Source organism: Cydia pomonella, chromosome 24, assembly GCF_033807575.1.
Source record: "Cydia pomonella isolate Wapato2018A chromosome 24, ilCydPomo1, whole genome shotgun sequence".
Classification (NCBI taxonomy): domain Eukaryota; kingdom Metazoa; phylum Arthropoda; class Insecta; order Lepidoptera; family Tortricidae; genus Cydia; species Cydia pomonella.
The window spans coordinates 5470807-5493782 of NC_084726.1; the positions used below are offsets into that span (position 1 = coordinate 5470807).

Below are 22976 nucleotides of genomic sequence, written 5' to 3' on the forward strand. Positions count from 1 at the left end.
AATGCCATAGGTTTCAAAATTGCTTACATTAATCATATATCTTTAGGTATTTTCTAATATTAAACTGAGTGGGTTGTGTAGGACTTGCCGAAGAAATTGACAAGTCAATATGCATAAAATTAAATGATACCACAGTTTGGCCAGTGTTGTTCATATCGATATTTTCAAAAAAATAAATTATAGAATATCGGGAGAATTCATCGCTAGGGGCGCTACTGTTGCGCGGCCAGTTCAAATGTAGCTTTAAATATATATATTTTTTTATTTTATATGTTCGTTGGTATTTCGAAAATTGTGCAATTTTATATTAATAAAGTCGAGGATATTGGATAAATACATATTTATTTCAGAACCTTCAAAATTCCATAAAAAAATGGTTAGTACCATCGTTATAACTATGGGTTAGTAAGTACATTAAAATCGTCTAGAATAATAATTAGGATGTCAAAATCTACTATTTCTTATTTCATAATTCTAAAAAGTTGTTTTGGCTCGAAATACAAATAAGGCCATCCCAGACGGTGAAATTTTTCGCACAATCTGATTAATTTCTCGATTACAATGTGTGGTGTGGACGCAAAAAATATATCGTCTCGGTGATCCCTATTGCTTCAATAGTAAAAACCAGTCCCCAAACTGGACAAAAAAGGTAACAATTTGGTCAGGTTAACAAGGTAACAATAAAATTCTGAAATTTTATGCACCAATATCATCTGGCCGGCCATATGTATAAAATTTTATCACCAATTTTAGATTTGTGGTGACAACCGAACTCTCGAAATAAACATCTTGTCCCCAAACCTGCATACTTTACCTTAGGCACTTCATACGAGCTTTTGGGCATTAATTATTATTTAAGCATTTCTATCAATCACACAATAAATAAAACAACTGAATGTTGGTCACAAAACTTTGTTTTATTACACTCGGCAAAAGATATATTATAGACATTGATACATTTCTCAATTATCTGAGACGACCTTATTAATTTTAACATGTCTGTCAATAACTTCAAAAACACAATGATCATTAGCTTCTTTTTAGTACGTCATTCCATATCTATTTGTAAAAATTACATTGCCATGCATATCTATCATTACTCGTTCCGCATAAATAGGTTCTAAGTAAGCGCCTACGTTTTTTAGCTGGTCTGTAGATTGATCGAGTAGGTATATAAGATTCTTTCCGATGTCGTATACGAATAGTTCACCATTGCCATTTCCACTAATTTCAACTCCTACCAGAGAAATATTTTGGCCTACCCGTATCAATTCACTCCTATCTTCGTTTTGCATTAGTCTGTATAGTTTTCTTCCCGACTTGATGTATATTTTTCCCAAAGAAACGTCGAATACCATATCAAACACTTTGAAAGTTTCAAGAGCGTGTACTCTGCGTAACGTTGTTCCATCAAAGACTTTTGATTCCAACTGTGTAGTCGGCAATTTGGCACCTTATTACATTGCGACCTGACTAAAGTCAGGGTGACCCTGGACCGTCGGAAACTTGGTTGGCCACCGTGTAGCACGGGCTTTATTGAAAAAAAAAAACGCACATTAAATAAATAAAAACATTGGCGTATCTCATTGACTTTAAGGTCATGTGAGATTATTATATCGCCAAAAGGATGGTAACAGAATAAATAATTACGTAACTTTACTTTTTTGCGAATAACAGCACAATTCGAATGTACCTACACTGACATTTTATTTATGTTATTTAGCTATCATGCGTCTCGCCCGCGCCAATACATGTACGGACAAGTACGAGCGAAATGCACGATAACTGAATGGCATCACTTAGATACCATTCTAATATCAGTGTATGTTCGAATTCGTGTTTGCTATTCTTGGTAAGTAATAATATAAACAGGTAGAATAGATAAACGATACTGATGATTTTTTATCCGTTTTTTTTTCAAACTCATTGACTGGTTTTGGATTTAACTCGAAGAGCAACCAAGCAAAAAACATGAGATATTCGAGGAATTACTCAGTTTTTGCGTGATACCATCATTTAATTTTAATCTCATAAAATTAAATCTGAACTTAACGAGAAAACCATTTTTAGGATTTAAACATGAATATGAAAATCTTAATTCCACAATTAAGAACTATAACAAATGCACATAAGAACGAGATGCAGGTACAAGCGAATTAACTCTGCAAAACTTTTCAAATAATTATTTATGAAATCTTATAAATACATAATGCGTGTAAGTACTTAATTAAAATAAAAAATATCACACAGTGTATTCGAGACCCGCTTCTTTTTTTAGTAGCCAATAAGTAAAAACAATGTTGGCTTCCGCGTGATTCGTAACTGTTCAAGCTTCTATGCACAGACGATTAATTACAAATTAACATATCTTAATGTTTTATGATCTGGCTCAGCCAAATAGCAATGGCCATGCCAAACACAGTTGAAATGTAAGGCGAAATAAAACTATACGTATATTCTCTAATGCAAGTAATATGTTTTTCACGTCAGCAGCTGGAACAAGGGTAATTTGCTGCTTAAAACAGTGAGCAAAATCGCATTTTGCTCACTAAGTGAGACAAAATAACATTCAAGTGACCTTCATATTCGAATGTCATTTCAACGTGCGGGGCCTAATATAAGTTCGAAGTATTTGGATTCTATTGTCTTTGTCCCTTGCACGTCATTAGCAAAAAGAAAGAGACAAAAAGTGCATACGTAATTCAACAATATATTGACGGTTTATAATAGACCCCGAAATAAGTCAGACCGCATCGTTCCAAAACACCCTACGAGTCTTCATTCGTTATAATTAATTAATGAAATAAAAGTTTATAATTTAATAAAAATACCATAAATTACGTATTTTATTATACAATCAAAACAATATACTTATACAAATTTACGCAATTGTTACGCAATAAATAATTCTACTTAACGACTTTTAACGATCTCTACTATAGTTGACAAATAGTAGTATCCGCAATTCGGACCGTATCTTACAAAGTTTTTTTAACAAAAAAAGTTGACGTTTAAACTGTCAATTGATGTTCGTTAATTCATTATTTTCGTATCATTTTATTGAAATTTCTTTCGTTTTGTTTTAATTCGGTAATTAAAGTTAATTGTTAGAATACCTTCAGAAAACATGAGTGAAATAGTGATGAAGACGGATTACATTTTTTCAGGTTGTATTTTTTGATGGCTGACTGACGTGAAATTTTTTGTGTACTACACGAGATCAAAGTTATTTACATCTCGTGCGCTTTTGAGTCCCTTACTACGCTCAAGATTCTAATTTAGATTCATCTATTATAGAATCTTTCGCTTGCACGGAACTCAAAACAAGCACTCGCAGAAATATCAAACTTTGCTCTCTTGTTGTACAAATAACTATAACGTACAAGTCATTTGTATAACGAATGAGCGAAGTTGTAGTTTACTCCTCGCACTAATATTGTTGGCAAGCAAGCGAAAGATTCCAAAACTAACATTAAATAATATAATCTTGAGCTTTAGGAGGCACGAGTATGGAGTGCTCCCGGTACTCGGTTTCTATACACAAATACAGTACCGGAACCGGCAATTCCCGGTTCTCACCATAGAAATTCTGTACCGAGAGCATTCCCTAGGCACAAGAGGTGAACAAAATTTGCTACCTAGTACTTAAAATACGAAATTGTTCATATCACCACCGCGAGAACGTACTAGCTGTAAAACAGCAGCAGCTCAAGGTTAAAAAAAATTCAAAATTTGCATCAAATTACTAGAGGATAAAATGCGATTTTGCACACCGATTTCAAAGAATAAAGAGATGTTTACCGAGCGCGTGTGGTCCATATAATATTTTTAGTTGACGGGTTTAACAATAATGTGACGTACGAAACTCAACAAAAAAAAAACAATATTAACACCTTTAAACGAGCAATTCTTGGAAACGGCGATTTCGCAAATTTTTGCTATATGGGGGTTTTCGGAGGCGAAAAATCGATCTAGCCTAGCTAGGTCTTATCTCTGGGAAAACGCGCCTTTTTTAGTTTTCTGAGCGAAGATCGGTCTCCCAGATATTATTACTATTATTAGTAATACGAATTTGCGTGCGCCCCATGATACATTACATTTCATGAAAGTATCAAAAGGGGCTTTACGTGTTGGCTTCGGCTTCGCGCACGCCTCGCAAGTATCCAGAACACCATTGTTACCAACCACCACCAAGTAAATTATTTATAAAATAAATAAAGTAAGTAAAAAAGAGAGCAAGCGATTAATTACATTAAGCAATAATAAGCTGTTTGGACTGAATAGCGTACCGAATAAATATACCATAAGCACATTCGAAAAACATCCTCCTTTTTCAATCAGATAAAAAAGGTGTTCCCTTCATATTCACAGATCTCATTCAAAAGAAACGTAATCTGCTTGGATTTAAATTGATCACTCCAATCTGGGAGAACTGACGGACCCATTCGAAAAAATGCTTATAAGATGTCACAGCGATACTGAATACTGATCTTTCAGTGCCAATCTGTTACATATGTGTGCGTGAGGCTGCGTCCACACGCTGTTAATTGTTTAAATATATGCCAGTGCGCTAACGGCCGTCTGTGGTTTTACTCGCTCCTATCCCGTATTTATCACAAACGTGACGGTTTTGGTTGAAATGTCACTTTATATCGCTGTATCGCTGTGACATCTTATAAGCATTGTTCGAATCGCGCCGTGATGAATTGTAAATTTATTTTTCTCATCCAATAGTAATTCGCCTTGTCATACATTTATCACTTGATTTTGAACTTTGTTGTCAATATACTAAGTCGTGTTTTACTTTGATTTTTTATTTAAGAGAGTTGGAATGGGTCTTCTATGAAATATATTAAATTTATTTATCAATTCAGTGATTATGGTAATATTCTAAATAAAGTGGGATTTAATAGAAAAGTTTATTTGATTTTTCTATGGTTATGATTTTGTGAATTTATATTTAGAGAGGCAATAACTGTATAAATAATAATAAGTTGAATTTAATGTTTTCGCTACACATAGTTCTAATATTTATAGCGCTAATACAGCATTCATAGATTTAATAAAGCATAGCAAACTAAATTCTACTTGTGTAGATACCTCACTAATTCACATCATTTTGTTATCAACTTGTTATTGTCCCCCCGTGCATGTCAATCAATAACATATTTTAATATTTTTCACTACACCGGCTCGTACCTAAAGGCTTTCTTTATTCTTAAAGACTGATGATAAAATTGCATTTCATCTACAAGAGTGCCAAAGAGATTTGATGCATGAGTTGTTACCTGATGTTAGCTGGTTGAATTGACTTGTAATTGATCAGTTGATAGCGCTCATTTGGATTTGATTTGTAATGTTTCACAGTTAGTAGTTACCTCGCGTTCATGTGGTGTTTTTTTTTGTGTTTCACTATAGCAACGTTTGTTTAACCCTCGTCTGTAAATATTTGCACGAGCAGTTAAACAACGAATTTGCCCCCCCTGTAAAACAAATAGGTGACTATTTTAATTCTGATTTCCGGTCCAGTCCAACGTATGCTAATTCTTCTGTAGGGCTAATTCATTCTCTAAAAATTATGGCTTCAGTCCAGTGGGACTATTTCGCCAGTATCAAGGTATTAGGAGCTTTAAATACGACTAAAATTATACGGTTAGTACAAGACAATGTACGGTGGTTTAATCATCTATTTTGAAGCGATAGATGGACTTTACAAGTAGCACGTGGACTACCGGCCATTGACTCCAAAATGGTGGTTAAACGCGTTTCAAGATTCCCCATTCATTACACACTACCACATTAGTTTACTATGTATATTATAAGCTGTCGATATTACACTTTAAACAATATGAATGAGCAAAAAACAAAGGAATTAATCACGAGGCGTGACTATCAAGATGGCGCTCGAACCGGAAATCCCTGTAGGGTCTGATGGTCGGTTTTTATATCATCTGTCATCATGCCTGTCACGTTCTTTCAAGTATGTAAGTGCGAAAGTGACGCATGACATGACAAGTGATAAAAATGCGACCATGATACCGCCGCTGGTTTTTCTTTTTTCTTTCTTTTCACCACAAATAAGGAAGTCAAAACATTCAATTAAAATGCCAACAAACCTTTCCAACTTGATCGTATTACAATCTGTTTCCAGAAAACTCCATTGTGACATTTGTGACTGCACAAAAGTGACCCAAATTTCGGCAAGCCACGGCATCCGGCGAAGTTTGCCGACCCACAATAACTTGTTGAAATTTAAGTGGCCCTCGCTTTATTCGGGATGAATATAATTTCTACAATTCCGCCCTAATGTTTGAGTAACAAACGAGAAGTCTGGCCGGTATTCAGCATCTACAACGTCTATGAGGTCGATTTTTATTTACCAATTTGTTATGGTTTTGATACTACCTTGACCTTGAACTTGACCTTGACATTGGTCATGGTCTTGGTCTTAGTGGTTGGTCGGCTTGGTTGACGTGCGAATTTGGCCCGATTTGAAATTTAAGATATGTACATTAAAGATACGATATAGATCGGATATGTCAGTGTCAAAAGTGACGTTTTTGTTTGAAGAAATGTCACTTTTGACCGCGATATATCTAATCCATATCGTATCTTTAGCATTTGCCTGACGTATCTTAAAGTTAGAATCGGGTCGTTTTAGTTCATTTCGCATTCAATAACAAGCTTGAGCAATTCTCAAGGTATAATCTAAATAAGATCTAAACCTTAACAAGTTGTTAGATCTGAATTGTCCTCCAAAGTTTTTGAATAAGGGTACTGCGAGGAATTTTAGTTACTCTTAGTAGACGACGTAAATTGGTTACGTGAGACATTACGATAAAGAGGCTACGTTTTTAAAGGCGAATGTTTTCTGGAAGACAGGGAATAAGTTAGGAAAAAAAAGTTCCGTAAGACACAGACATAATGAATATAAATTAGGAAAAATATTTATTAAAGCATTGAACGTTGCAAATATGAGGGGCAAACCAAGGCTGCGGTGGCGCAATGTTTTTGCCAAAGATTTAAACGCCTCTGGGTTACCGGAAAACGATAGCCAGGATAGAGCGAAGATGATGATTTAATAAAGCGTTAAAAAACGTTATATTTTGTAAGCCTCGTGAGTACAAAAATGGCGTCATCATATTCTCCGCAATGTCACTAAATGTCAATCACAATGATTGAAACAGAGGAAAAAGTTGAAAAATTCATTGCCTTGGGCGAGACTCGGAGTCGTGAATCCCTTACACCGTTTGCCGCTCTATCGACTGAGCAGTGCTATCGTTTCGCAGCGTATAGGTACAAACAGCAACACTTAACTGTCCATCGGTGGACCTTATGCCTTTTGTAATAAGGTCCACCGATGGACAATTAACAGTGTGGGCGATGGTACGGTCGAGTTCACAAACATCTTTACAAGTCAACTGTCCAAAATAGTACCTACATTACGATAAAAGTACTAAAAGTATAAAACTCGCAACGAGCGGCGATAAATTCATTCGCTTCATTCCTCATGTATGTACCAAGCAGGTCGCGCGGAATAATTGTTTATTCAGTATCGGGTATTCCGTGATTTTAAAAAGTAATACTTTTTATTCCGTGTATAGAGACATCTACTTACTTGAAAAGTCTTTAAAAATTCAACAATATACTCGTATGTTCCAAATTTGACCGACGGCACGCCGCCAGTATTTTAAAACGATTATAACGAGACTAGTAATTCATACAAAATTGGTGTTAATTGTTTTCAGGATTAGGTCGAATTTCCGTCCTGCATTTGTGGCAAACAGGGTTCGATCGATATTAGTAGTGAATTAGTTATTAATATTCTGTTGATCTTCGTTATTTTACTAGTACGCTGGATATTCGTATTTTTTTTTAAATTTAATATAGTTATTTAATCCCTAGGTTATAATTTGGAAAGGACAAACAGAAAAATATTTATCTTAAGATATGTTTTACGGAAAAGTTGTACGGTGCAATGTATGGTAGGCAGGTAAAACTTACTTGCCTACACATAATTTCAGCAAAAGGCACTAGCTAAACAGGTGAGGTATTCAAAATTGTCTCCACACTACTAATTTTACCGTCTACCTCACGTACCTACTTTTTGTCACTCGCGCGACATGTTTCGTAAGCGTTTGTATATTTTTTATAATTTATAATGATATTCAAACATAATTGGCAATAATGCATTACGTTTATTATAGCAATCAGCCTGAACTAACGCAATTCAGCGACCAATACACCCTGTGGTGTACTCGACTATAGTTAATACATTTACATGCAAATGGTAACCGCTAATCGATTATATAGGTACAGTAAATACGTGCAATTGCGGCATACTCAATATAGACGTATGACGGTGACGTATTCATAGTTAATATTTGGGAGACCGGACAAAGAAACATGAAAACTCAAAAAAAGGGAGATAAGACCTAGCTAGATCGATTTTTCGCCCCCGAAAACCCCCATATAGCAAATTAAATTGAAATTGTTTCCGAGATTACCCGTATAAATATATATTTAAACAAGATTGTTTGTTTAAAGGTAAAAATAAGATTTACAGTTATTGATTTCACTACCTACTCTTGTGAGTACACGTGGTATACAGCTTAATTTTGTAATAGAACTCTATTCTGCCTTTTTTATGAACACCGCCGTTACCTACCGTCATTTGGTTCTAGTTTAAGTTAATATGTCTCATATTACTCAAAATTACATTAAGATGATGTACCATTTATTACAGGTAGGTATATCAAATTTGGTGTGATATTTCCCCCAGCTTCAATCACGCGTCTTAACCAGGGATCGGAAACCGGTATTTTTTGTATGGGAACGAAAACGATATTTTTTCGTTCTTTGTTAATTATTCCCTTTCTAATTGGGCAATCTAATAATACGAAGTCGTTATCTAAAAACACAACCGAGTCCTATATTTAGAGTATAAAATAAACCGAAATATATGTTTATTTCAAAGTTTTTCCAAAAAACCGGTTCCGATCCCTGGTCTTAACATAGCCTAACATAGTTCTTAAGTTATTAACTAGAATATGGACCTGTTTTCTGAAACAACATAATATGGGAAGCAAACCTTGTCACTAGCAAAAGGCGCGAATTTTTTTTTAAATATAAATGGGTAGGATCGATCAATTGCGCCCTCATTTTTCAAATTTCTACGTAGTATATTTGTATTTTTACATCGTGTATTGATGATGAAATCTTTGTCCACAGTATCCGAAGACGTCCAGCCAGTGCAACGGAGCGCCCCGCTTCTCCAGTCTCCACAGTACACCGGCGGAAGACCACAGCCTTACAGTGAGTTAGCTGTTCTATTACACTACTATACATCGTGTCATTCACGAAGACGCGTACATTGACTCATAATGTCATGTTGTTAAAGGTTAGATTTGAGAAATCTGCGCGTCATCGTGGATGACACGAACTATAAGGCTTACTTCACACATGCAGTGAGTTAGCTGTTGTACACTAGCATTTTCAACACAAAGTGAGATTCTAAGACTCTCTGCACATTACATTCGGATCGCACGCCGCTCCGGAGTGCAGCAAAAACATTACTATAACTACTCGTAGACATGTATAACTCTGTCTCGCTCACACACCGCATCAATGTGATAACCGCGTAATATTAATTGGTGCCATATACTATACGCTCAAAGGCAATGAAGATGGGTCGCTTTTTATGAAAATCGTACACAAATTAACCTTTTTCTTTGTTCTATTGAATTTCTCCATACATCATTTCCGTCTTTTTTCAGTAATATTTTCCTTCGTATAGTCTATTTCTGTAAACGCTGGCAATTCTGTCAGCCTCCGTAGGATCGGTATAAAACTCAATTATATTCTAATTCCGCTCGGACATTGCCCAACTTTGCCGTCCAATAGATGCGCAACTTTGCCTAGTTATAGTATAGAACGCTCCTCCGAGCGTGGATGTGAATGTGGAATGTTCGGGAAAACAAGTTTAGGAATTCATTGTAAACTAAAAACGGTCTACTTAAGTGCCTAAGAAATTTAAATAAGTAAGTATTGTATGTCAATTTTACACAAACTGACTGTTACAAAACGTTCAAAAATGCACCCATTTTTGATCCTTATTCATTGTAACGGAATTAATCAATGCTCGTTAAAAAATAACAACTTATAATTTATATAGAATTTTAATTTAATGTAATAAAATTATGTCATGATTAATTATAATCAATTTGCATATTTTGTAATTAAAATATTCAATGAAATGTATAAATTCAAGCATTATTCAAATCTCTATGTTCAAATTTAAGTATGGCAATTTTATATTCAAAACTTTGACTGTTCCTAGAGCTTTAAAAAACTTACCGTTGTTATCCTATTCCTCAACGACTATTCACTTTGCCACTTTTTGTATTTTTGTTATTTGGAAGTAAACCAGCGTTTATACTACAGTCCACTCTTATTTATCACCTCGACAACACCTGAGACCAGCGAAGATTTACACTGACCTAGTCCCATAATCAGCCAATAAGGCATGTGTTGCGGACAATAGACGACGATATATAGGTAAATTAATATATAAGCAAAACTTGTACTATGGTAGTAGGCGACGATATACATATGTACGTATATAGATAAATAACTTATATACATAGAAAACATCCATGACTCAGGAACAAATATCTGTGTTCATCACACAAATCATATTACTTACCGGGATTTGAACCCAGGACCATCGGCTTCATAGGCAGGGTCACTACCCACTAGGCCAGACCAGGCGTCATCAATTAATATATAAATACTTATGTACATAAAACGGTACAAATATTTGTCATAATGATAAACATACAAATAAATACCCTTACCAGCGGTGGCAGCATGGTTCCATTTTTATCACTTGTCACTATGCCCATCTCTTTCGCGCTTACCTACTTGTTAGAACGTGACAGACATGGTGACAAATGATAAAGAACCGACCATCTTAGCCCTACAGGATTTGAACCCGGTATATAACTGCTTCGTAGGCAGGGGTCATAGTGAACCCTGCCTACGAACTGCCGACTAGGCTAGGAGGTTAAGTAGTAGTAAGTATAACAATTTGTTGTTTATTTGTGAACTAAAAACAGTAAAAACACCCTACTTAGGTAACTTAGTAATTTAAAGTTCTGGAACTTTAATTAATACCTCAATGGAATTACTTAGTAAAAATAAATATCAGTTTGAAAAAAATAACAAAGCCGATTGCATAGTCAGTTCGAGAACAACTTTCCGGTCTACAATATTGAAGTTGTTACTGTATCTAGTTAAAACTTTCCAGTCACTGTTTACGAAGAAAAAAAAACTTCAAAATTAAATTCAAAATCCTTTTTTAATTAATAAACTTTATTAATAGTTTTTAAATAACTTTCAGTTGAGTCGGTTAGAACCTTTCGCTTGTAACAAACGCAAACGCAATATTGGCGTTCGATTGACTGCTCGGTTGAGCCATAGGCTCAAGTCATCAATGTTTGGCCAAGGTGTCTATAGCTGGAAGAAGACTCAAGCCCTTCACAGAATCGAACAGTTTGGCCAATGCCCCTCGTTTTGAAAGTTCATTATAAAAGTGAATGTTACGAAATAAGCGCTATATTTATTTGCTTGGTAACTTAACCTCACTTATATTATAGATCTTGACATTCACGACGACGCCTTGCCTGCCTGTGCCTTGTGCCTTGACTCGCATGACTGTTATTAAAGGTTAGATTTGACAAATCTGCGCTTCATCGTGGATGACATGAACTGTAAATTAATTTGGATATAGCAAAAACGTCTGTAAACGATTCCACAAAGCTATGAAATAATATCTCGCAAGAAAAGGTGCATATGAGTGATATGGTGGGAATATTTGCTGTCATCGAGTGAAGTCTCGGTAGTTCAGTTGGCAGAGCAATGGGCTAGTGCTCCAGAGTCGCGAGTTCGTGTCGCCAGAGACAGTTAATTTGTAATTACATAAACAGACTAGACTCCGCTGTCACGCGACTTTCGAAATTAAACTTACAATCGCCTAAAAACACTCATACCTGTTATTTTAATTTAAACCTTAACACTGTGGTGCAACGACGTATTTGTAACAACAAAGTCGAATAAGATAAGTCTTTGCAAAGATTAGAAGAGTTATATCGATATGCGGGTGCTTACTCTGATCGATACGGTACGTGGAAAATGTTGTTACGAAATGAATCATTGCATAGTCGCAGCACGGAACAGGGTGCGTTGCTAACATGCCAATCGTTTACGCTCCGTAGCGAACGAAACGCCAATGTCTCTGTCGCACTAATATGAAAGAGTGATAGAGAGAGATTACTACGTTACGGAGCGTTAACGATTGGCATGTTGGCTAAGCACCCTGAAAATAATTTATTTTTTGTACTTTTCACAATTGGTCGCACTAAGAAGCATAAAAATCGCCCAACAGCATGTCGGGCCATGCTCGGTGTAGGGTTCCATAGTTGCCATTCTGTCAGAATAAGCTAAGCGGGGGCTATTAGTATCATGTTACATTGTAAGCATAAGGGAGTACCTTCACAGCGCTTTGTACGTCTTTTTACTACGAAGAGAAGACTTTTTGCAATTCAGAAACTGCTAGACCGATCATGTTCGCTGTAGTTTTCATTGAAAGTACTTGTTAAGGTTTGGTTTTAAGACTTTCTTCATATTTATTGAACCATGGTCCAAAAGTTAGAAGGACACACACACACACACACACACATATTTTTTTTCTTTCGGAGCGGTCGTTTCGGAAAAAAATCACTGTATCAATATATGGTTTTAAAAGACCTATCCAACGATACCCCAGACGATTGGGTTAAAGAGATTCCATAAGAGCATTTTACTGTCAAAATACGATTTTTTTAATTTTTTTTTCGACAAGTCATAGAAATTTGGTTTTAAATGGATTTGTTATACAATTTCCATTCTTATATTATTTAAGTTCCATAACGAGTTTTACCTAAATGGTTAATTGAAAGTACCCTCAAAAATTCTATAATAAAACACATGTATTTTACTTTCCTCGCATTCGAAATGAAGAGTGTATTGTGAACTCGACTCTTCAAATAATTAAGTTAAGTGTCTCATTTGGTCTTAATAGACATTTGATAGGTGACATCTTACTCTCCAGGGCAAAGTTGGGTGATTTCACGGCACCCGAAGTTCGTTTGCCGGTCGCGGCCGATTGGCTGCAACTTTACCAAGTTTTCGGGGTAATCCCTGCAGGCTGCACTTTCAACAGACAGGCCATTTGCAGTTGGAGTTTCATAGCTCCCTCGTGATATGATTGTGATGATAAATTAAAGCCACAGAGGACGGACATTATGAAGCGTTTACGGGCACGAAGTCACACATAGGTGTTTACTTGTTAAATTATGCGCCGCGAAGTTTGCATGAACTTGTATAGAGTAAACAATATGTGATAGTTTGCAGATTGCATATTTTCCTAGTAATTTTGAGTAGTGAGGTGGAAGTGACCCAAAAACATGAAAAAGATATACCGTAGAAACATGGACGTGATACACTTGGAGCAAAACTGTCCCAATAGTACAATACAATACAAATACTCTTTATTGCACACCTCAATACAGAAACAGTACAAATATAAAGAAGAGGTAAACAACAGGCGGTCTTATCGCTAAAAAGCATAGTAGCTAATAGTAGCATATTAGGAGAATGTGGAGAGGTTGATGTCGATCAAGGGGAGGGGTACATGGTTAGTATATAACAGTACTCTTTGAAATGTTCTACAAATCGGCCTAACATATGATGTACTTGGCATTACGGTTATTTTGTAATTTCGAATCGAAAAGTAGAAAAAAATACATTTTTATTTTTTCCAATATTTCTAGTTCCTCCTGTGAAAACTCCAAATAGGAAACCATACATAATTAAGAAAATTAGCCTCTCTAACTGTCCCAAAAGTTTCGCTATTATTGGCTGGTACTGTAGCTTCAAATATCATAGTTAAAAAAATACATCGAATTTAAGTTTTTCGTTTATAGTTATTAGCTGGAGCTATGTAAACTAACAAATGTATAGATATACCTCATGCCATTGATTGTATGTGCAAAGTTTCATTACAATCCAACGCGTAGTTTTAAAATGAGAACGAAACTACGTTTGTATGGGAAGGTGAAATTCGGCCGAGCTTTCTGCGGACTCTTAGCGCCACTTGCACCATCCCACTAACCCGGGGTTAACCGGTTAGACTGTTAACTGAATGTCAAATTGTACTGGGAACCATGGTATCTTCAGTATGGAACACCAACGGACAAACCAACGGACAAGTACATTCTGAATTCCTTATTTTGTGATAAAGGAGGCAAACGTGCAGACGAATTGCCTGATGGTAAGCTATTACCGTCGCCCATGGACAGCTGCAACAACAGAGAGGTTGTGTTGTCGGGTTTAATATGGGAGTACGCTCTTTTCTTGAAGGTCGTATCGGTCTGGAAATACCGCAGGCGACAGTTCGTTCTACAGTGTTTAGCTGCATTTATTTTCTTGCATGTAAAACCCCAAAATCACAGTCACCTTGTATACTTTGTAAGGCAAGCATGTCGGCGGACAGTTTTTCAGTGCAAACTTTAGATAACATTAAATTTGAATTTGCATAGGAAATGGATAAATTCTCGCCTTGCATTTTGGTGTTACACGCGAAAACCCAATTTCAAATGTAAAGTGTAAAAAGAATAGGTTTGTAGGTATTTTTACATTATCTACATTATGTTCTACAGTGGCACCTGGACTAGACTGTTTATACAAGCTTTTATTTAACTTGCCCTGTGAGTTAATGTGGGTCAAATCTTGGAAGCTAAATTTGACCCACTTCCCGTTTTCCGATTGAGCTGAAATTTTGCATAAGTACATAATTCAATATTATGATGACATGGAGCTGATCTAATGATGGAGACAGGAGGTGTCCATGGGAACGACAGGAGGTGGCCATGGGAACTCTGTGATAAAAAAATCGCAACTAATTGTGTTTGGGTTTGTTAGAATTTTCTCGAAGAGCATTAGTTGCCTGTGAAAAGAAAAGTACAGTCAGCGATAAATAATGTTTTAAAGAAAACTTGGCTATTTCAAATGAGGATAAACGGACTTAATGGAATAAAAATAAATGCTTATCTTTTCCAAAAAAAAAACAATGTTCACCTATAATAACTACGACTAAATCTAACGTACGATTCCTATATTCACAAGAACCGTGGAGCTGACTCGAACTTACAGATTGATCTCATTTTAGGTACTCGTCCGTGCATTTCGCTAGGTTTTATTTTCAAGGGTGCATTCCTGAGCTTAAATGAAGTTACTTTCTCAAAGATACCGGTATACTATCTAATATACTCAATTTTGGAAATAAGCAGTAATTTATTTTTATCTGATAAGGGCTGCCTTAGGGACTGTTTTCATATTGATTAGTGTTTAGTACGAGTTAATACATTTGCTTTTAAATGCAAGTACCATCTCGGACTTCGAGCAACACCGACTTCCGACATGTCGAGGGATAGCCTAAGCGATATCTTACCGTACAAATCGTCCTGCCATTATTTGCGGGGGTAAACGTCCACAAAGTCGCTCTTCTCACTCACGAAATACAAAATCCAATCTGTAATGAAGACACATTTACATAGAAAATGACACACGTCAAAAACAAATATTGCACAACACGCACCGCGCTATGCCCAGTTGGGCATGTGCTTCGGCAGAGGGGTAATAGGGGGAATCCCGACTCACTTCCCGGTGTTTCTCGAAGATCTCGGACCTGCTTGCAGAAAATGATACACGTTAAAGACAAATGCACACCTCGATCTCTTTTTGTGTACGGACGAGTCACAACACGCACCGCGTTTTTAGAAACTGTTTTGTGAACTCAGTTTTCTTCTATTAAAGATTATTTAAGTTCGAATGGCTCTCCCTGACACGGTCCTATCGTAGGTGTCTCGATTATTTTTATTTGCAAAAACGCTTCGCTTGGAAAATGGGATGGACTGAAACGATGTCGTTCGAACGAAAAACGTCCTTAAAGCATTTGGAACACGTATATGTTTACTGGCATTTCCCTCTGTGATGCAGTTAGCTGTCCTACTTTTTAAAGGTTTATTTTTAACTTTTACATTGGTAGGTATTTTTGTAGAGGAGTTCGTGGACTTTTCCAAAATAAATACGAACTTGTTTAGGTCTACCTTTTCAACGTCTTCTTTATCTACCTACCTTTACCGCCTGAATTGGTAGACCAAAGGAAACAAGCAAAACCAGACAATAGAGAGAGAATTGTAGCTAGTAAAAATGTACCTAATCAAAAATTCATTTCAGTTCTCGTAAAACTGATATAGCATCGCAGTTACCATTTAAAGCGATTGTTAAATTATACTCCCTAATCCTCCGCCATATTAAATCCATAAATTCTTGAGTCACGGACATATTTCATGAATTAATGATAGTAGAAACGTCAAACCGACCGAATGTAGTAACATGAACGGTGTTCCAAAATTGTGCTACATTTTGGGTTATTTATTCCTTCTAGTTGTTACTGGATATTCCTTTTTAAAGTTGTACCAAAAAGTTTCTGTTAGAATCGGGAATTTTTATATTATTTCTACTCATAATCACGAGTTTTTTCTATTTTTCCTAGGAACAAAAGTGTCCCCAAAGTTATTGGTCCGTATTTAAAAATAAATAAGTAAATAAATATTTGGGGACAATCATACACAGATCGCCCTAGCAAAGCAAAGCTTTTACTAGTTAGTTTGTTGGCGATGCGCTCTAAAATAATCTTAAACTATATTATATATATATCTTAAATATATCTCGTTGAGATAAGATCTACGTACGGCCACCCAACCACATTAAACCGTGTTAAACTTTACTAATAATATAATTACTTCATGTATTCAAATTGCACTTTACGGTCTAGTCTAGTGAGATTTGATAAAATTAGAGAGACAACCTAACATTAATACGTATATATTTACATAGATAACATTCATAACTAAGCAACGAGTATTTGCGATGAACACACAAATAAATGCCCTTACCGGGATTCGAACCCGGGACGTCCTTTTTGTAAACCACAGCCTAATGTGGCATTTTCAACCTGACATATGTAAAAGGTTGACTTCCCAAGATTTAAATCTCGGTTCTAAAAATTACCCTCTTAAAAATTATCGTCTTTCGTTCACTAATGTGAAAAAGCGAAAAAACTGCGACATTTGGAACAGTTCATCGTACAGCCGGAGCGTTCGCGGGTAGAAATTTCTCGCACAATACGCGACCATATAGGTAGACAGTAGTAGAGGGATATGTCACGAATGTGGAAAACGTGAAAAAACAGTGACCACCAATTCGGAACAGTGACAGCGGGCGGTATAAATCCGTGAGTCGCGCGCCCGCGCGGTGAATTATTTAACGGCCGTTGGCCAGGGTTGTCACTTAAGTCAATTGTTTCATATAAAATGTACAACGAAATACTTTATTCAATCTGGAGAAAAAACACAAAATCTTCCCTAAGATCTCTTATCGGGCTTACGGCTCAATCGAACCACCGTACTTCGAAAATCATTATAAAATCAGTGACAAGCAATTCGAAACAATGACAGCGACCCATATAAAAACGGAAGACAGACTTCGTAAGATCTCTTATTACCTCGAAAATTTCCTCCTTACTTTACCTAAAAAGTGGAAAAAAGCACCGATCACCACAAACCATCGGGAACGTTTACGGGTTACGGGTTGTTAGAATTGTCTCGATGAGTATTACATGCCTGTAGAAAGAAAAGTACAGTCAGTATTATTACTGATTAAGCTTTTATAAGCTTGTACCAAAAATGAAATTTTGGCAAAAACTTTTAATTAATGATCAGGCAACCCTGATGACGTGCACCTTGTCACCCCGCGGTCGCATTCACCCCTTTGACGCGTGCTGAAAGAGCGACCCAGTTCCGTAGCGTCTTTTTGTCCGGTTTCATTGCTGCTCTCTTATTTAACAGCCCGCTTTATTTTCTTTGCTTTATTTCGGACCTACGCTTATGTTATTTCAAATGAGACGAATGGAAACGGAAGTGATGACCCTTAGGGAACTTGGCTTAAAAACGTGGTATAATGACCACATATATAGTATTTACGAGTACATTTAGCTCTTCAATACGAATTTATATAAATAAAATAAAATAAATAAATATTATAGGACATTATTACACAAATTGACTAAGTCCCACAGTAAGCTCAATAAGGCTTGTATTGAGAGTACTTCGACAACGATATATATAATATATATGTATAAATACTTAAATACATAGAAAACACACTCAGGAACAAATATCCATGCTCATCACACGAATAAATGCCCTTACCAGGATTTGAACCCGGGACCATCAGCTTCGTAGGCAGGGTCACTACCCACTAGGCCAAACCGGTCTTCAATTTAAAGTAGTATAAGAGCGTAGTCCAGTTGTTTCCGCGCTTACACCGAAACGCTCGTACTTCTGTAAACAAACGACATGTCAAACTTGACGTCTATTTCGATTCCGCTGTGATCCCAATAAGATCTATCTACGATATTTCTGACGTCAAAGTGACATTGGTTGCCCGAATCGAGCTGCTTCTGTCAATTATACGACATACAAACGATATCTAAATGAGAACTTATCTAAACCAGAACTTATCGTTATCGTATCTCATTCTTCGAAACGGGCCGTAACAAAGCATAACACGTTCGTGCGTTTCCGTCAAAATACGATGGTAAGGAATTATTCACTACATCTGTACAAATATTTCCGGCATCAACCAATCGCTTACTGAACAGCGCACTTTATTCGGCACGCATATGTTATTTCAAAAGAGGCGAATGGAAACAAGACCCTTAGTAAATTTAACGTGTCGTGGTGACCACATTTTATACTAACCCCTGCCCGCGATTTCGTCTGCGTATATGGTTCTTTTTCGGAATCATCCATTCTGAAGCATTTAGTATTACCAGAATTACACCTCCGACTTTTTGTCCTTTTATTTTTACCTATGTGTCTTTAATAGTTACAATCCATATTTTAAATCCCATAGCCCAGTATTTAGTCCACCGCTTAGGCTTTTTAGATTCCATCAACCCTCAATATTCCTTACACCCTGGCGGGTGCTGCCTCTGCGTGAGTCTCATGAGCGCCCGTAGGTAAGGGCGGCATCCGCTCGGTGTACCCCTTACATTTCATTAAAGTATCAAAAGGGACTCTACGTGTAGGCTTCGTCTCCGCGCACGCCTTCTAAAGCTCCGTAACAGCATTGTTTCGTGATGGGAAAAATTGTTACAAATTTTGTTTCACGTTGTAACCCCGTTAATTTTAGCCGCCATAACGTAATAGAATCTCCTAGCCAATTAATGAAGGGCGGACATGCTTTTAAACAATTAAGGGCGCAACACACTTCCCTACGATTGCAGAGTCAGTAGGCTGATAACAGTAACAAATTAAATTAATTGTATATTAAGCAGAAACATCTACAAACGATACCTTAAAGCTGAAAAATACCTAGACTTAGACTTGAACTCGCGACGTTGGATCACTAGCCCATTGCTCTGCCAACTGAGCGAACAAGACTTCACACATGCCTTAGGGAAGCGCCTAGCGACATCTACCGTAAAAACATTACACTTCTTAAACTTGAAACAAAAGGGTCTAGCAGGCTAAGCGAGAAGTGCCCCCAACGACGGATTTTGTCGATATTTCTGGTAGTGTACTGTTAGGTCCTAAGGACCCTCCATGCTTAACATCAGACCTCGATTCTCTTTTGTTTGCGAGTTATTCAGGATAACGTAAAATAATTAGGGTATCATTGAAAGTGTCATATTTTATAAACGATTCAAGTTACGTGAACCAAACAAAATTATATTTGATAGCAATAAAAAAAACTACAAAATGCATATTTTTTACTAGCATCCTGTCCTTAAACTTCATTGCAAAAAATAAAAATAAATTTTTCCTTCCAATTTTTTTTTTACTTTTCGCGGAGGTACACCTCCAAAAAAAATATGCATGAGTAGCCACTAATTCCCACTACATACACATATAAAAATATTTGCACAAATGTTCGTGCTTCATGTCAAAAAAAAAACGATTCTCCAATAAGTAGTCACTGGCATTATAAGTATGTACAGATAGAAGTACCAGTGCAGTTTGAAGATTAGTGTGTAGGTATACAAACTCTTCTAATAAACCTATTTGGAGTGCATCAACGATGACGTGTCAGCTTTGATAACATCTGACACATAATATTATCTGCATTTGTTTTTTGCATTTTGTAGTGGAAAATGGAAAACATTAAGTGCAAGTCTTGTAAAAAAACATTAAAAAATATCCGTGGGAAACAAAAATGCATAGAAACAGAGCAAGAGGCTGATTTATATAGCAAATGCAGTAATATGTTAATTTGCATAAATGATTTATTGTGTGGTAAGTGTCGACTTTTAGTGTATAAACATAAAGCAGTAGGTTGCAGACGAAGAGCCAGCATCGCCAATTGTTGTGCATGTACTCGCAGAAGTTGATGCTACTGCTTTATGTTTATACACTAAAAGCCGACACTTACCACACAATAAATCATTTATGCAAATTAACATATTAGTGCATTTGCTATATAAATCAGCCTCTTGCTCTGTTTCTATGCATTTTTGTTTCCCACGGATATTTTTTAATGTTTTTTTACAAGACTTGCACTTAATGTTTTCCATTTTCCACTACAAAATGCAAAAAACAAATGCAGATAATATTATGTGTCAGATGTTATCAACGCTGACACGTCATCGTTGATGTACTTCTATCTGTACATATAATGCCAGTGACTACTTATTGGAGAATCGTTTTTTTTTTGACATGAAGCACGTACATTTGTGCAAATATTTTTATATGTGTATGTAGTGGGAATTAGTGGCTACTCATGCATATTTTTTTTTGAGGTGTACCTCCACGAAAAGTAAAAAAAAATTGGAAGGAAAAAAATATTTTTGTTTTTTGCAATGAAGTTTAAGGACAGGATGCTGGTAAAAAATATGCATTTTATAGTTTTTTTTATTGTTATCAAATATAATTTTGTTTGGTTCACGTAATTTGAATCGTTAATAAAATATGACACTTTCAATGATACCCTAATTATTTTACGTTATCCTGAATAACTCGCAAACAAAAGAGAATCGAGGTCTGATGTTAAGCATGGAGGGTCCTTAGGACCTAACAGTACACTACCAGAAATATCGACAAAATCCGTCGTTGGGGGCACTTCTTGTTCGCTTAGCCTGCTAGACCCTTTACTCTTGAAATAAAGCCATATGACACACAAAAGATTTTTTTAAATAATGTACTTACATAGTGACATTCCTACTTTCACGATTCCTACTTCTTAAACTATAATAAATAAATATTGGACATTCTTACACAAATTGACTAAGCTCCACAGTAAGCTCAATATGGCTTGTGTACTCAGACAACGATAAATATAAAATATAAATACTTAAATATATAGATAACACCCATGACTCAGGAACAAATATATGTTCTCATCACACAAATAAATACCCTTACCGGGATTCGAACCCAGGACTATCGGCTTCATAGGCAGGCCCACCCACTAGGCCAAACCGGTCATCGAGTGAAGTCTTGGTAGCTCAGCTGGCGATGGGCTAGTCACCCAGAGCCGCGGGCTCGAGTCTCGCGAGACACAGTGAAATTATCCACTTTTCATTTATTTATAAGCTTCGTAAGTTATTCATTGTATGATGTGTGTATCCCCCTATTTTGACAGTTGGAATAGATAGGGACTGCCATCATGAACAGTGCGCTTTGGAGGGTCTACCATCTTGTGGCCTAAATCGGAAACATAAACACGTACATTGACACTTAACGCTAAGCAAGTGCTGCCATCTACCGTTCTCGTAAGTTTTCTTGTGCATAGTAGGTTCTGCCTTGTACAATGGAAGCATAAACTTCACATTTACACTTCAAGTCAACAATCTGACGCTTTCTATAGTGATGTAGTGCGCCATTTTCGTCGTTCTACGCGTTATGATTTATAGTTTTATACCTATAAATGTGTGAATAAGAAAATCTTATTTTAAATTGCTGTAATTGTATCTTTGTTGTGAATTTATACACTTAGCTAAATATATAGAAGAAACTATTTTAATTAAAGTAGGTATGGCACCTACTCGATTAAATATAGAAACTTTGGGAAGCGCTATTAGAATCTAACCTCTGTAAAGGACATAGGTAATGACCTACCTACCTACGTATTATGACGGGGTTAGATATAGGACAGTACCTTAGGTCTTGCTAAGCTCCGTAACTAGAACTACTCTCTACACAAATCCATCCTAAAGTAAATTAGGAGTAATAATAATTGAGGACTTGTGATCCAATATCAACCTGACAACTTATCAGGTTGTGTAACACGCCCTTAACACGGCTTAATGGATTTGCTACTAAACGCTGCGGTGTACTCTCGATATATAATTAATTCGCTGGTATTCATAGCATGTGTGCAAAATCCAATTTCCGTGCACTTGTGTAGAGATGTTGTTTCGTTTAAAAGGTTCCATTAATACGAGTATGTACAGGAAGTTGATACATGTACCTATAATAACACACAGTTTACGCTTTCCCGTCTACCTATGATATGAACATCCATTATTGAATCAAGGAATGGCAATACATCGCAAGTAACAGAAGAGCTTGCAATAATTACATTTGGTCACTTTGGCTGTCACTATTTAATTATCAATGTGGTGTAGACTGTCCATCGGGTAAAACCGACATACTCTTTCATCTCTTCTAACTCTTGCACCACACACTTACTACACTTACTCCACTTACAGAAAATCGGTACAGAAGAATGAGCGAAGTTCTTCCTTGCTGACTGTTTCTGAGCGAAGTCCGTATACAAATACGAGAGTCCTTACCCTGTGACGATCTTCG

General features: G+C 36.4%; 1 protein-coding gene across 3 annotated transcripts in view; it reads left to right on the top strand.

Moving 5' to 3' along the window:
* LOC133530999 (heterogeneous nuclear ribonucleoprotein L) overlaps positions 1 to 22976 on the top strand; it is a 695759-nt gene that overhangs the window by 651239 nt on the left and 21544 nt on the right. For all 3 annotated transcript variants that reach the window (XR_009801425.1, XR_009801426.1, XM_061869074.1), the window contains exon 6: positions 9232 to 9315. Coding sequence is in view for 1 of the 3 variants with exons in the window: in XM_061869074.1 (XP_061725058.1) it covers positions 9232 to 9315 (84 nt within the window). In the remaining 2 variants the exon portion in view is untranslated. The remainder of the gene's footprint in view (positions 1 to 9231; positions 9316 to 22976) is intronic.